The 16,496-nt window shown below is 40.8% G+C and overlaps 1 protein-coding gene across 2 annotated transcripts; it reads left to right on the top strand.

Annotated features, from left to right (window-relative positions):
- Nucleotides 1–705: 705 nt before the first annotated feature.
- On the top strand, nt 706–15,140 carry CCDC77 (coiled-coil domain containing 77). 2 transcript variants are annotated; one of them, XM_051617058.1, is made up of 12 exons: nt 706–952; nt 2,341–2,557; nt 3,811–3,953; nt 5,734–5,830; nt 7,125–7,191; nt 7,964–8,058; nt 9,317–9,465; nt 9,818–10,058; nt 10,974–11,099; nt 11,184–11,336; nt 13,055–13,208; nt 13,772–15,140. In XM_051617058.1, exons 1-11 carry the CDS (start codon nt 906–908, stop codon nt 13,199–13,201), a joined length of 1,482 nt encoding a protein of 493 aa, XP_051473018.1. In that variant the 5' UTR covers nt 706–905; the 3' UTR covers nt 13,202–13,208; nt 13,772–15,140. The 2 variants fall into 2 exon arrangements, with proteins under 2 accessions (XP_051473018.1, XP_051473009.1); XM_051617049.1 differs by having other exon boundaries at nt 13,055–15,140.
- Nucleotides 15,141–16,496: the final 1,356 nt, after the last annotated feature.

Below are 16,496 nucleotides of genomic sequence, written 5' to 3'. Positions count from 1 at the left end.
TTGCAGCAAGTATGAGGTGTACGGGCTGGCGTACCTGCTTGGCTCAATTTTGGTCCCCTCCGGCCTGCAGGAGGGCCACAGGTGTAACCTCTTTTCCTCCCTTTCGTTTCCAGCAGCTCAGCAGAACCACGGTCACCTCAGCGGCGATCTCGGTTTCTATGGGAGAGGGGCCCTTCTGCGCACCACTCTCCAGCAGGCGCTAGAAACAATCAGCCACCACCGCTCCCAGAAACGGACACTGGCTGAAAAAAAACACGCTGTGGATTTCCTAAAGCGCGGTTACTTGGAGGAGGCTGCTGAAAAGCAGTTGGGCTGCGAGCTGCCTCAAACCGGGGCATCGCCACAGCGCGGTCCCTCAAAGGGACGTCTGGGTGGGGAGGGGTTTGTTTGAGTTCCCGGTGCCAGCTGCGTTTATCTTGCCCGCAGCTCTGAGCCCTGCCACCACAAAAGCCGGGTTAGGAAGCGAGTTCCCCACCTTTTCACCCCAAAACAACCCCGCCCCCCCCCCCGCCCCCTGGCGGCCGGAGGACCGCAGCCGGCAGGCGCACCGGCGCCGGTGGGTGGGGGCGGCGGGGTCTGCCGGGAAGGCTGCCTTGCCATTGGAGGGGCGGCGCGCGGCGGCGGTTATTCGGCCGTTGGGGCGCGTGGCGGGCGGGCGGCCGGGCGCGGGGGAGGAGGAGGAGGAGGAGGAGGAGGAGGGGGCGGCCCCTCAGGCAGGGTCCCCAGGAGCTTTTTCCGCCGGGCTGTGGCCTGCAGCTCTCGCTCCGGCCGGCGTGTCCTTCGGGCGCCCCCGCAACTCCGCCGCTCTCCCGGGGTACCCAGGGCCGCAGGTGGCCCGGCCGAGCCTCGGACTCGCAGCTTCTGGCCCTTCCCCGCGGCGAGCACGGCTCTTCTGCAGAGGCGCCATGAGCGCGACGGACGGCTCTCCGGCGGCCTCCCCTCCCTCCAGAAGGTAGTGTGGGGGTTGCCTCTGTGGTCACCCTGCGCCCAAACGGGTCCGCGGGCTCCGAGCCCGGAGCCCTGCTCTTTCTGTCCGGTAGCCACGCTTAAGGCACCGTTTTGGCTGCTTTTGGGCCTGCTGGCTTTCCTCATCCTTAGGCCTTTCCATTTCTGCTGGTTTTTAATTCAGTAATAAAGTATTCATCTTGTGCCTCTTAACTTGTTTTCTTCTGTTGCTGATTTTATTTTATTTTCCAAGAGTGTTGTTTAAGGGATTTTTGGGCACAGCTGATGGGGAAGTTCCTACGTGAATTATTATATTATTGTGTATTTAACACTTTCATCTAGTGCTAGGAGTTAAAGAGCTTGGCACACTCTCATGGATGGTAGCACGTTGGAATTCTGATCTAAGCAGCTTTGGTCAGCTGGTCTGTAAGGGTCACAGGTGCCTCAGTGTCACCTGTGAGATCACTTTATGATAAAAGTTCTGGGACTGTCTATAGAATCAAGTTCTGAATTGTGTTTGTCGAGCAGATCTTAAGTAAAGAGGCTTCCTTAATTCTGTTCCCCGTGGTACGTTTTTTTAAAAAGTATTTTTCAGATCAGTATAAATAATCAAAAGAACACTTTTCAAGACAATTTTGAACTTGGAGTGCAGCTCTGTTTGCGTATTTGGTGTTTGTCTGAGCAGATTAAATGTTTGAATCCAGTAAACATTGCTTAAAGAAATTCAGATATGCAATTGCACAGACATATTCTTAAGTTAATTAATTGGCGTGCTTTCTGTCTGATACCTCAAGATTCAAGAATTTGGAAGCTTCTGTTTTACTGTCAAGGGTGCACAAGCTATGTGGATGAGAATGTGAAGCACACCATAAAGGAAAGCCTGTAGGTTCCTAGACATGTACCTTAAATGGTGATGTCTGGTATATCAGCTAACCTGAATTACTGTTTTTATTCAACATTCTTTCTTTAGAAAGTGTTTTTCTCCCTGGGTATCAGATAGTGATTCTGTCACAGATCATCTTCCTGTTTATTTCACAGTGGCTGCTGATGCATCTAATGTCACAACAATGTACTTTTTGTCCCGTTTGTTCTCTCCTTCTCTTTGTTCTTTTTCTTTCATGTTCATCCTCCCCAAATAACTGAGACTTTTCTTTCTCCTTTTTCTATCAGTTGGCCCCATCTCCACGGTATAGTAAGCCTGTCTGCAGTTCTGTATCAAAGCTTTTGGCTCTCTTAAATGCTGTCATCTGTTAGAACCCAGAGCACAGACAAGCTGGTCTGTGTTTGACATTAACCTCTGTTAAAAGAAATTTAAAAAAAATAAATAACAATATTAGAAAGTTTTTAATTTTATTGTCTGAAGCTTATATGTCATTAGAAACTGTTTCTGTCCAGGCTGGCAACCCCCCACGTCTCCTCCAGATGTGCTAATTCTCAGTCTCCAAGTCCGGAGGACTTTACTCCTCTCCCCTCAATCAGTGAGCGCTTGACCTTTCTCCATCCCTCCCGGGAGCTGCTGGAATACTACCGCAAGAAGATTGCTGACTTTGATGAGGAACATGAAGACTTGGTAAAAAGGCTGGAGAGATACAAAGAAACATATGATGAGCAGGTTAGGAAAGCAATTTTTTAATTATGATGGGCTGCATATCCTTACACAAACTTCATATTTTTCTTCAGTTGAAAACTCAGTACAGATGGTCTTAAGATTTAGCAGTGATGTGGTAGAACTGAGCTAAGAAGAAATAAGTAGATTTCAGTGTTTGATTGTAAAGTCTAGCTGCCTGTATTCTGTCAAAACAAACAAACACACGTGGGATATTTTTTTTAAGTTGTTATAGTTTGGCTGTATCCTCACAGTGGGTTGTTAATTTCTGTTGTTTTTTTAAATAAGGCTGAGTTTAGATGTTCAGTTCCCATGTTGCCCAACTTATTTCTCTTGTTTGTTGTAGTGAAGAATGCTTTCCCTTTTGTCCAAATTTAATGGGCTTTTGAGATTCAGATATTATTCATATTTACTGTAATACAATTCATAACCTTGGCCATAGGCTATCAAGCAGTATACTACACAGCAAATAAAGTAAAATTTAGAAGAAACTCCAAGCCTTACGAATCTTTGTCTCTTAAGAGGAAAAATCCTTACAGAATATCTGGAAGATATTCAGGGCTCTGATATGCCTTAGAGAATACCACTGTCTAGCAATCATCTTTGTACTTGTGAATGACCCTTTGGGAGCACAGTGATCACTTCTGAGGTTCCTCCTCAAGTACTGGCCATGTTTGAAGTAGCCTGTTGGGAAATATGTGGCATACAAGTTACTTTCCTCCAGTATATGGGAAAAAGAGTTACAGGTTCCAAAATAGTGACTTGTCCCCCAGGGGAATGTTTTTTTGAAAGGTATGTTAATTTTCCACACGAGGTGGAAAACCATTAATTAAACTTAATAACCAGATTTCTTGCTTCTAAACCATAAGCATATTTTAATACTTATTCTTCAATAATTTCTTTTAAGAGTAAGTGCTGTTACAGAGGCTTAGCTAGGTTTTTGTTTACGTCAGACTCCCCATATTTGTGCCACTCTTGACTGCCAGTGCAGAAGTGCAACCACTGGAAACTGGAGACCTCAGCTTAGGCCTTATTTGGTTGTTTGTCTCACAGCTCTGAACTTCCTGTTAAAACATAGTTTTGTCATTTTTCCAATTACAATGTCATTTTTCCTCATCTGACAAAATTTTATAAGTGAACAAAATAATTCACTTGAACTGGCAGTCATTCTATACCAGTTCAGGGCACAAGCAGCTTGAAGTTTGTAAGTGTTGCCCAATGCCCTGTATCATTTCAAGTAACTTACTCTCTCTACCTAGCACAAATTGCAGTGGGAGGTACGTCAGCGAGAAGAGGAGATTGCAGAGTTGCAAAAGGCTTTGAGTAATATGCAGGTCTACCTCTTCCAAGAGAGGGAACATGTCCTTCGCCTCTACGCAGAGAATGATCGGCTGAAAATCAGGTGGGCTGTCCTAGATGGTGGGCTGGGTCACAGACAGTAACAATTGCATGCATTATGTTCTAATCCTCATCCAGATCTGAGCCTTCAGAGAAGCAATTATGCCACACTTCCCAGGGAGAGCTCTTTGGAAATCGTATCAGGCTTGGAGGGGGAATGCAATCTATTGGGCTGCTAAATGTGTTTCCATTTATTAATCCTCCTGTTCCAGTAATAGAAGAAAGAGCAGAAGTTGAACATAAATTCAGATTTGAATTGTTAGTTGTCAGTTTGAATTTGGAGGTTCTGATTCAGGCAAACCATGGAGAATTGACCTTGAATGGATGCCAGGTGCACACTGAGCCACTCTATCACTCCCCTTCTCAGCTGGACAGGGGGAGAAAAAAATATGACAAAAAGCTTGTGGATCCCAATAAGGCAGGGAGAGATTGCTCTCCAATTACTGTCACAGGCAAAACAGACTTGTCTTGGAAAATTAATTTATTATCAATAAAATCAGAGTAGGATAATGAGAAATAAAAACAAACCTTAAAACATCTCTCCCCTCCCTACTTCCCAGGCTGAACTTTACTCCCAGATTTTCTACCTCCTCCCCCTATGTGTCACAGGGGAACAAGGGATGAGAGTTGCAGTCAGTTCATCACACGTTGTCTCTGCCGCTCCTTCTTCCTTGCTTCCCCTGCTGCGGTGTGGGTCCCCATCCACAGGAGACAGTCTTCCATGAGCTTCTCTAACATGAGTCCTTCCCACAGGCTTCATCATGGACTTGTATGGGCTGCAAGGGGACATTCTGCTTCACTATGGTCTTCTGGCACCTGAAGCACCTCTTCCCTGTGCTTCTTCACTGACCTTGGTGTCTGCAGAGTTGTTTCACTCCCATATTATCACTCCTCTTTTCCAGCTGCTTCTGTGTAGCAGTGTTTTCCCCTTCTTAAAAAGTTAATTACAGAGGTGCTGCCACCATTGTTGATGGGGTGGATCTGTCTTGCAGCCAGCTGGCATTGGCTCTTTCGTACATGGGGGAAGTTTCCAGCAGATTCCCACAGAAGCCACCCACTGCCCCCCTTGCTACCCAGACCTTGCCATGCTAACCCACTTCACAGACCTTGTACCTGCCTGGCAAAACTTCCTCCCTCAGCCCTAAAAACACTTACGCTCAAATAGAAAATGCAGACAAAAGCAAATAGTTTCTCCTCACTCTATGAGATGGTGTTGACAGACACTCCTTTTTAATGTCATTTAGTTAGTGAACTGAATATAATCTGCTGTACCAGACCAGCTCCCAGAGGCAAAGGAGTTCCCACCCTTCTTCAGAACATTTGTAGCTGGTAATACCAAGTTTTTTTGTTAAAAGTTTAAGAACTTAAATCAAAATGTGTACTGGTGTGCTTTGGGACTTCTCAAGAGTGTGATGAAAAGTCTAATACAGCCCTTAATGTAGTTTGCTTGTAAAACAATGGACACTTATAATCTATTGAATGAAGTATCTAAAAGGATTTTAGGTAGTTCAAAGCTCTGGAATACAAATCCTTTACCACCATGTTCTATTGCTGTATTCAGGCTATGTAGTGTTGTATTTGAAGAGAGGAAAGCTCCCTGATAGCAACAGAATTGGCGTTGTTCTTATTATATCTGCAACATCAGTAATGTCTTTGGGAGTTTTTTTAAAGCAGTATTCTCAAGAACTGCAACAGGTTGGAAATTGTATAAGCATTAACAAGTAAACTAGAAGGACAGTGTGTCACAGTGTCTTGATGTACTGACCACCTTCTTTGAATTCCAGGGAACTGGAGGATAGAAAAAAAATTCAGCATCTCCTGGCATTAGTAGGAACAAATGAAGGAGACGTTACATATTATCACAAAGAGCCTCCACATAAGGCAAGTTATATTTTTCTACAGAACTCTTTTGATTGTAACATGAAGATCTGTACCCCAGAAGCTGACCACAGACCAGGTCTGTCCCACAAATCAGAAGTTGCTAAATGATTCCAAAGCAGGACGGATCTGTGACTCTGTAGCGATATCAGGTTTTAGTATAGCTGCTGACAGATACATAGGAATAAGCACACTGAAAGTAGGTTCTCTTAGCATCAGTTCCCTTCAACCTTCAAAACATATCTCCAGATGTGCCTCCTAAATGTCAGATAGGAGGCTGAAGTTGTCTGAAATATGGTTATAGAGAAGCTGGAGAGAGTACCCCAAAGTGAAAAAGGAAAAAAGGAAGTCCAGAAATGAGCAGGTGTTTGAAGATCAGCCATCTCAAAGTACTATTTCTTAGGGCCTCAGTAAAGAATAAAGCTGTGCTGAGATCTGCAGCAGTTTCCTGGGCAGGAAACTGCAGAAGAGCCATCCCCTCTAAGCAATATTATTGTGTATTTCAGAAATTATGTCCAGTTGATTAAATGGTAATGCATATGGAGTGTGGTATAATTGAACCTACTTAAGAAAGTCATGAATCATAAATGATTCGGATATACAGAGACTATGATGAATATAGGGTTTATAATAAGGTACAGAAAAGCTGAATTGCTTGTAGTTGCTCTGCACTGCTCAAGCAGTTAAAAAAATCTCGCAGGAGTTTTAAAGTTCCCTGATACAGGGTAGCTCTTAAATTGGGCGTATTGTATAGCATTGATCTCAAAATAAGTATTGGGGTTATAACCTGCCCCCTAATGGCCTCCTGTTTTTGTTAAGTGGGTTGCAGTTCAACAGTAGAGTTATTTCAGTGATTTTATTGGTTTGTTCAGTTTCTCGACTGAATGTGCTGATAAATCAAGTTAATGTTTCTCTGTCTTGCTAAGGCAAGAAGGAGTATGAGAAAAGGACATAACAATCTTCGTCTTCACCTTCCTCTTCTCACTGTCACCAAAACGCTCCTTTTCCTGCTGAGGGTGCCAATTTTCATCCTAATGAAGTCAGCAAAGGCAGGATTACTTTCCAGTTGTTTTGGTGAAAAAAAAATATAGATGCAGAAATGGCAAATCTCAGCCATGATAAAGGAAACTTTTCAACATGGACATTACACTTGTGAATGTCTTTCTTGTCTTGTGGTAGATGTAAGGTAATGGTGTTCTTTTGGATATCTCATTTTACTCTTTAAGATTTGTGCTTGGCCATCGCAACTCCGGAGAATTAAAACGTTCAGTGCAGATATCTAATCTTGTTTCTGTAGGTTACTGTTCTGCAAAGGCCAGCTAAATCCAGAAAGTCACGTGAACAAAATGATACTCCTAGAACAGGTACCACACCAAGCTGATTTAACAACAGCTCAGCTATTGATACTTGTTTCTCTGTGTGTTTGTGTCTGGTCTACCAAAACATTTCCTTACTGTGAATATTTCAGTGTACCTCTATCAAGTTCCCTAAATATATCCACATGTACATACATCTACATACAATACTCCTGGCTTCCCTTCAAAATATTTTAAAATAACCTGAGCTGGCTCTTGTCTGTGATCTGCTCAGTTAAGGAAGAGGCTGGTATGACCATGGAATGCCTGTTCTGGAACTATGCAAGTGCCAGTGGGACAGGCATCCTTAGCCACAGTCGGTCCAAGGTGTTCAGCATCTGCTGCCTGCTTTTTGTGTAGACAGTAGCGTGGATCTATGTGCCTACATACTGATTTTGTCTTTTGAAAGAACTGCTTCCAAAATTGACTGAAATTAGCTAACAAGTTCAAAACTCACTCAAGGCTTGATGCTTGTACAGCTGTGGCATTGGCCTATTTATCATTTGTTTAAGAACATTTGTTAAGTTTGCTTTCTGTATATGCCAAGAAAATTAGTAGGCTTTCTAAACACTGTGGTGTGACTATGGGATAAAAGTGCGGGATCACTGTAAGTTCTGAAACTCTTTTCCAGCTAGTGCTCCTAGAAGTCCTTGTGACTGTAGCAATGGCAAGCTTTTCCCTGTTCTTATAGGCCTGCCAGAACATAGAATATTTCATGCTTGGAAAGATACTGCAGGTAGATTGGAAACCCTTTTCTACTTCTGTTAAAATTCTGCTGTAGGCACCAAGAGGGACACTTCAAAACCAGCAGCAATAGAAAAGAAACCACAAAGTCCTGAGAGATACCAGAGAGATAATCAAGCACTTCTACTTCAGGTAAAAATGTTTGCTAACTGATGGACATGATTCTTGGCTGTGCAGAAAATTGTGATAGACAAGACATGCTTAGATAAGATGTAGGGCTTATACATTTTATCAGTCCCCACATCTTACTATCAGTTCCCACTTTCTGTCAGTTTACTTAGCTGTTTCTTTGCAATGGATGTAGGCTTAAATTTTAAGAACTTGGGTTTGATTCTGGAAGCTTTACATAAGCAGATATTCCAGTACTGTCAACTGGAAGGTGTTGCCCTTAAATAAAGAATGTGTAATTGATGTTATCTCCCATAATTTAATTGTGGCTATGAATTTACATTAAACCCACAGAAGATCTGCAAAGTGGGGTATTTTGTGGAAGTCTGACAAAAGCAATGTGTCCGAGATAGAAATAGGCAGGCCCGTTAAGATGCACTAGTACAATTAAATGCTCCCTTTGCTAGACTTTGTTGAAAGACAAGGATGTAGGCAGCATGACAGAATGAAAGACTAAGTACATAATCATGAATTGGGGAAGATACCCAGAAGCTGCATGCAAATAATGAGGAAGAATAAGTCAAGAAAAGCAGATAGACTATTTTTTTTTTTCTTCAAGCGCAGTGGTAACTGACCCAGTGGCCAGTTAGCTGCCTAACAATACTTATTCTGAAGCAAAGGCATCATAAAAAATTTGTCATAAAACTAGGCAGTCTAAACACACACCCAGGTTTTTTCAGATAGATTTTTACACAAAGGCCAGATGCACGTTTTTCAGTTACTTGTTCCAATTTGTCTCCCTGACTATGTGCCCTGGATCACTGTTCTTCGCATCACTCTCCTTCACTCATTGTCTTTACATTTAGTAATTCATTCTGATTGAGCAATTTTTTTTGTTCAAGATACGTTGACTTGCTGCCTTCCTAGAACGTAGGTATTTTTGTATCACCATTTCATTGTATCACCATAAGGACAGAAGTATTTCTGCATATTCCACAGGATTTGTCACATCCTGTGTGCAATTTGAATCTTTCTAATATCTTCTGTCTCTTGTTGCTGCTTATAATATGCCTGTCTTGTCTTATTTTCTTATTTTTTATTAATGTTTTAGTTGTTTGAAATACTTAGCACTAAAACAAAGATTAAACTTTGATAAATTGAAACACTCAAACTTATTATCGAGTAGTCTTTGATCTGAATCTTGGAATTTAGGAGACTTGCAAGGACAGGAGCAGAACTGCTCTGAGGTCTTACTTATTAATGTCTGTCTCTGCTTATTGAGGTGGAGGCCTTGCAAGCTCAGCTAGAAGAGCAGACACGATTATCCAAGGAACAGGTTGAGGCATTACTAAAGGACAGGCGGATTCACATGGAGGAAGCCCAGGTCCAGCATCAGAGGGACCAGGACAAGATCAAAACTCTAACAGATAAGTGAGTGGGAGAGAATGACTGTTCTGTAGGCATGAGATGGGAGGAGAGGGGAACAATAGAAATATTTTGTCTTTCAGTATATTGCTTCCTGCAACAGGCAGAAAAGCAAATTATGCAGCCATCTGTTTGGTGGTGTGTGGGGAAGAAGATGAATGAAGTAATCTATATATTAAAAATCCTATTTTACACTGAAGGATATAACCTCTTTCATTACATGAGAAGAGCTAAACTTGTTAGGAAATCACCTATCTTTTTTCTTCCATGCTTTTTCCAACTTGGAAAGATGAATGAGGAAATTAAGGTATGAACTAGGACAGAAGTTAATGAACTCCACTGGGATCCCTTTTTACAGATTCCATAAGACCCAAAGTCTCTTATATGAGAGTACCCGTGATTTTCTTCAGCTGAAGTCTGATGCCCGAGCCAATGAGAACGCATGGATGGCAGAGAAGGAAAGTCTGTTGAGGAAACTTGACAAAGACCTTGATCAGCTTATCAGCAGGAAGCCAGGAAGAGAGAAGAAGCAGAAAGATATAAAGAAGGTGGTTCGAGCAGGTGGTGGAGCTTGGAAACTCCACAGCAAAGAAATAAAGGTAATTTTTTTGTCCTAGGTAGAGGCTCCTTGAGAGGTTTTGACTAGAAAATAGCAAGCATCTGGGTATTGCCAAGACAGGCAGCAGCTAGTAGCTGTTTCAAAGCTGTACTGGCTTGGTGTAAGTTACGTTGTTGGCACTAATATTAAAAAAAACTCCCTCTCCTGCCTCAAAATCAGCATGGTTTGTCATTTTCAGATAAAATGTAAATTAGGATTTATGGTAGCATGTCACTGTCAAGTTTCCTTTATGCCCAGAACAAATCCCTACTTCTGTAAGCCATGTGATAGGTGAGCCAACGGCTTTTAACCTGCCTGTTGCACATCTTTCTTCTAGTCCACATGGTTTCGGCTAACAAGCTTAGAATGCAGTGTCTGGATCTTCCTTGCTGCTGTCAGGGGAGAACAAGTCCTTTCAATTGTTGTCTCCCAGGTCTTCTATATTCGTCAGGGTTTTTCATCCATTTTTTCCTTTACTTCCGTCTTCCATTACTTCCAGTGGGAAGTTGGGAGATCCAAAGTGGGTAAACAGGCAAATAAGGAATTGGAAAATAAACAGGCAATAGGGAATTGTTTTCATCTATCACTGAATGCATATGCTTCTGAAATACAATAGTGGGCAAGCAGCTTTGAAAAGGGGAATCACAGTATTAGTTTAATATTTTTAAAGGAAAGAGGAGAGAGTTCTTTAACTGATAAGCAGTCATGCAGAACTGATAAGCTAATTAAGAGGTTTCAGTAGTGGAAGTGGTGTTTGAATATTGTCCTTACTTAATTATTTCCTTAGATGTAGCTCCAGTTGTTTTGTACTTGCCTATCATATTGTTAATCTTATCACGCTTGTTTTTCTAGAGCAGGGGAAATTTTGTGAGTGCTGACTTTTGAGTTGTTTCTTTGTGTTCCTCCTATGTCCTAGTCGCTGAAAGATCGGCTAATGCAGGAACAGAGCCTGTCAAGCATGTATAGGGCGCAGTGTATTAGCCTGGAAGGTGAGCTGGCTAGAGTTCGTGAGGAGGGAGATGCCGGCAGAGAACTCTTAAAGGTAATTAGTCTGTAACCATGTGCTAGCTGTGTGATGATCTTGAGCTTTTATTTTGTTTACCACATGGAGTTTCCATCTCCATAGAAACGCTCAGAAAAGGTGGGGATACGCCTGAAGCTGATGACTCAGCGGTATGAGGCCTTGGAAAAACGTCGTAATATGGAAGTGGAAGGCTTCAAGAATGACATTAAACAGCTTCGGCAGAAGCTGAAAGATGTAGAAAACCAGCTTTTTAAGGTAATATATTATGCATTTCTGATGCAGACTATCACAGGCTTGCCCTACAGGTGTATTCTCGCTATTTAATTGCAGTATTCCCCTAGAGTTAAGGAAATAATTTCTTTCCTAACTGGCTCCTTTAGATATTAATATTTGACAAAACTTGCCCTCATGTATTTTATGAAGCAAAAATCCAGTCAGGCATGAAGCTTGCTAGGAGCTGTCCTGATTATACGTTAGCTGTGTATTTTTGTTGCAACTCTGAAAGTTATTACCTGATATCTTCCACTCACTTAGCTGTCTTAATATTGCAAGGTAGTAGTTTGCTTCAGAAGTGTATCCTGCAATGAAAATGATCATTGGTTTTCTTTCTGGGAGCAGTAGTGTTTGGTTTTGTTCCCATAAGAGGTAGATCATTTATTTAAGTATTGTGAATATTCTATTTATTCCTTTGGTAATATCTCATTTGTAACTCTGCAAAAATCACTGCAAAAGCAATGGTTGGAATTTGAAGCTGTGTACTGTGTAGTAGCTTCCAGATGTGTAGATGCACAGCAGAACAGCTTAAAAGGGAACCACAGCCTTGATGTTACTTTGAGATATTTATTATCTAAGATGTGTGAGAGAATAATCTAGGTATAGCTGCTTCTGTCCAACTGAGTCGCTTAGGAGTCTGGCAGTGCCCCACTGATTGACTTTTTCTGTACTTCTTGGCACACAGTTAAGTTTACTTAACTAAAGGCTTTGATATTTTTTTTTGTTGGGCTGTGGGTTTTTCAGCTTTATTATTTAAGGACTAAACAGCATATGTGAATGCAGGAAAATTGCCTTTGATGCCTTTACTACAGACCTGTATGGTTTTTAAGTGTGGATGTGCTCTTAATTGTATTCTTAATTTCTTTACACGTTTAGCCACAAGAGGGCAGAGGAACAAAATACTTGATAAAGTCTCCAGAGTGTTCTTTAAATCCTTCCCATCACTCGAGGTCAAAAGGATGACTAAATTTCCTGATTTGCATCTTAAATTATTTGACAAAGAACTGCATGACAATGAGACACCCTAGAGTGTCAGTAGACAAGAGGGCTTTGAAAGCAGCTTGCAAGACTGTGCTGCTTTGCCATTGAAAGTGACTGGGCTGACGTGCTCTCCAGTTCCAGGGTGACAGGAAATGGCAACCCTGGCTAGCTTGCCATCAGGAATTCTGATTATCAAGTAGCCTTTGTTCAGCTCAGTGGCCATAGGGCCTGGCTTGAGACTGGGTGTTGTACTTGAACTGCTCTTGAATCACATGCAGTTCAGAAGGCAGCAGATTTGCCACAGCAGTTAAGCCACCTCTAGTTCTAGTAGCAAAAAGACAAATATCAGGTGAGTTACTTAGACCTAGATGAAAGTTAGTTGATAAATATTTTAACTTGCCTCTTTCTGTGGGTCTCTGAATAATACAGGAATTAGAAAAGAGTCAACAGGTTATGGGTAAAATGTATGTATTATCCAGATTCTTCCTCACCAGTAATATAATATCATAATGTATTAAAGCTTTGCTCTTTATTTTTGGTTCTGGAGCACTTTTCTATTATTGATGTACATTAACCTAATGATATTAGCCTAAGCATCCTCTTTGCCAGCTACAAAGAGTATCTTTAAGAGTTTTTTTCCCTCATCTCCTCATAATACCCTCTAAGTTGTATTCTGTTCAGCTTTATTTTTCTTAATTGTTTTTTCTTTTTCTTTTTAGTTGACTCTGAATATTGGCCCTGACGCAGATCTTGCAATTCTACGTGAGGTCTGCCAAGGAAACAGACTAACCCATAAAATCCAAGGAGAACTAAAAAACTTAAAAGCAAAAATCTATGCCTTAGAGAATGAACTACGAGTCTGCTGAAGCTGAGGTATTAGCTGGCATCCAGTTTTAGGAATGGAACATTACTAGGCTGTAATAGTCACATGTGAGAGCAGCTCCTGCCTGTCTGTTTCCTGGCATCCAGTGACAGAAGGCTTGAGGAAATCTGCAGTTAATGTCATAACACTGTACATGAGCCATTTCTAATGTGCTAGATTACGTTGCTGTTTCAGCTGAGACAGCACCTGATAAGCCTGACATAGAAAGTACACAATGACTGATGTATCAGGAATATGCTTCTGACTTCAGCTAGCCTTCGTATCTGTGTGAGGGGTCAGTATATACTGGCCTTCATCTCTATTTGGAGCATATGGTTATACCATATAGCCACATATGGTTATAATTAAATTAATAATCATGGAAGGATCTAGTTGAAGATCTGAATTGCTTGACTGACCTTTTTGTATGTGAGAAACAGCTTTTAAAATGGTTTAAATGATTACTGTTTTAGTGCTTAGGCACTTCAGTGTGTAACTGAAAATTTTATTTGCAAAAGACCACATGTAGGAAATATATACTAAAGTGTATTGCATCTGACTCTTCCCTTGACAGTGGAACTATTTTTAAATGGCTTTCCTATGATTCTAACCTAATTGGGACAAACCTGACTGAAATAATCTGCAAGAACCAGCAACATCTACACTTGTTTTGTATGTTTGGGGGGAAGGGAAATACTACAAGTGTCATCTCGTCTTCTTCCTCCCAGTTTACCTTAACACACAGAGAAAGCCCATAATAAAAAGGCCTCTTTCTTAACCCCTGTTTTATCTGTCTCTGTAGATTTAAACAATGTCATGGTTATGTACCAATAAATTATAGTCAACTTTTGCTCAGCAGTTGTTGCTACTAAACTGTAAGTGAAATTAAGAGTGGAAGAGCAGGTGTCTAGTTGCTACATGATAAACTTAACTCTAGCTATATGATGATTATCTTCGTACCAGACATCAGCACAGTTCATTTCTAGGAAACAGAATAAATCATGAAAAGGCTTACAACATGGCTTCAGCCCAGTTTGTAATTGTGAGTATTCATGCTTTTGCTGTAGCATCAGCAAATCTTGTCCACTTATAGACTGAGAGCAGATCTATTTTGGAAAAGGCATTTCAGTGCCTCTGTTTCTTACTGTACCTTCCCTACCTTGTTAAATGTGACAGAAGTGGAATACTAGCTTTCTGAGGTATATGCCTATAGGCTGCCAGTACTTTTTTTCCCACTGAAGAGAACTTAGTGTGTGAAAGCAGGCAGTTTCTTTTGGACATGGTAGTAGCCATGGAGGTTCTCATTCAGTGTTTGTAAGAGGTAGATATGCAAAAGATGTTTTTGTTCTGTCAGGATTCGGAGAAAGAATTGGAATTCTCTGAAAAAATCAAGGCCCATTTCAATTGTGTAATCCTTCTTGTGACAAACTTGCTGTCCCTTATGGCCCTCTATCGTGGCTTTTATTTTGTATATGTTCTTGAGGTCAAGTTCATCACAGACAGACTTCAGTGTGGGTGACTGACAGTCTGCACCTACATGTTCAACTACTACCACAACTTACAACAGGCTGTTTTAAAGTATGTTGCACTGATTAGTTTAGCTCTAAATGCAAAAACTGATTCATTAGCAACCTGGGAGCCAATGCCTTGTGGACAGTTGAGGAAGATTATTAAATAATACCATCCATCATCTAGTCTCTTTCTTCATTGACTAGTACTTTCTTAGGTAAGTCTAGTAATTAAAATGAGGTTTTTATGTCAAATAACATGATAGTGGCTTAAAGACAGCAGTTATCACAGGTCCTGGAAGGCTGCTTCTGAAAAGTGCTACATAATGAAGTATTAGTCACTTATTCAGCAGGTTCTGTCAGCTTAAATTCAGCTGATGGGAAGCTAGCAAAAAGGTCTCAAATCTATAGAAATAAATGTTTGTTTATTTTCAACTCTTCCGAGCTAAATAATTGCCTATGAAATGACATCTTTCTTACTTGAAAGCCATGAAGTGTGTCTGGATAAAGACTGTAGGCTTTGACATTAAAGTTAGTAAGATTGGAAGGATGCATTGGAGGAAGAAGGATGTAAATGTTTGATTTCCTGTCTCCCTTATAGTATTCCTGATTACTTGAAAGACTGAACCTAATATCTGCTGATGTGTCAAAATCAAAGTGCAGCTTGAACTTTATTCTTAATTTCCTATTTAGGGAATTTATTAATTCTTAATTTCCTATCCTTTCCTATTTGAGAGGGCGGTGGTGGAAATTATGGTAGTGTTAATCTCTAAATTCATTTTATTTGGAAACAGGAATTGCAAAATATTGTACAGGCTCTTTCTGTGTGATATGATGATGTGAAGCTACTCTCTAAGATGTTAGTAAAGAATTATTGGCATTTTCAAAAGGATTTCCTGGGAAAGGTTCCAAGACCTTTCTTAAATTTTCTTAAACAATTTTTGGGTAGAAAAAAATGGCATTTACTCCAAAGACAGACTGGGGTTTTTTTGCCAATTTAAGTTGGTAATGTGTGACTTTATCATTTCAATGCAACTGAATTCAGGTTATGTATATATGAGCACAGAATCTGAAAGATGTCCAAAATGGCTGATTCTAGGAATACAGAGACTATCCTACATAGAATTAAAGATTGGAACTGGACAAATGTTCTTATTGTGAACCAAGATACTGAAATGTTTCCTGCATAAATAGGAAAAAAATAAGCAGCAGGAAAAAACTTTATTGTTGTGGAGTCTTAAGTAAGGAAGGTGTGCGTACATTTCGGAAAGGATGTTGAAGTTGGGGTAAGCCGCAGAAATACAGGTGATTGAGTAGGAGAGAAAAGGTTATGCGAGAGCTCATATTGTATAAAAGACATTAAGAAGACTGATTAATATACATGTATCTTGAAGATGAAAAGCTACTAAATACAAACAACTCTATCTCAGCGGAGAGAGGCCGACCAAAAACCAGTAGCCTGAACCTGATTTTTTAAAAAAGCCCACATTTTAACAGAAATATCATGCCTTTCCCCTCATAACTGTATGTAGAGACAACAAATTCTCCATCTCTATCTTCAAATAAAAAACTGACTGCACTTCTGGAGAAGGTAGCTTGTTTTAATGATTTATAGGGTTTGACACATTAGAACTTAATGAAATATAATGTGAAGTAAGAGAAAATGTTTCCTTCTGGCTTTAATCCTATTATTTATATTCAGTATTTGTAGGAGGTTTTTCAGCACTCAGGCAGATGCCTTAATTATAGGAATGTATGCTGTGTCAGCTCAGCCTACACAGCAAGGTTACA

This window comes from Apus apus, chromosome 1, assembly GCF_020740795.1.
Source record: "Apus apus isolate bApuApu2 chromosome 1, bApuApu2.pri.cur, whole genome shotgun sequence".
Classification (NCBI taxonomy): domain Eukaryota; kingdom Metazoa; phylum Chordata; class Aves; order Apodiformes; family Apodidae; genus Apus; species Apus apus.
Note: the sequence above shows the minus strand (reverse complement) of the source record. Positions and strands in the feature narration are given on the sequence as shown.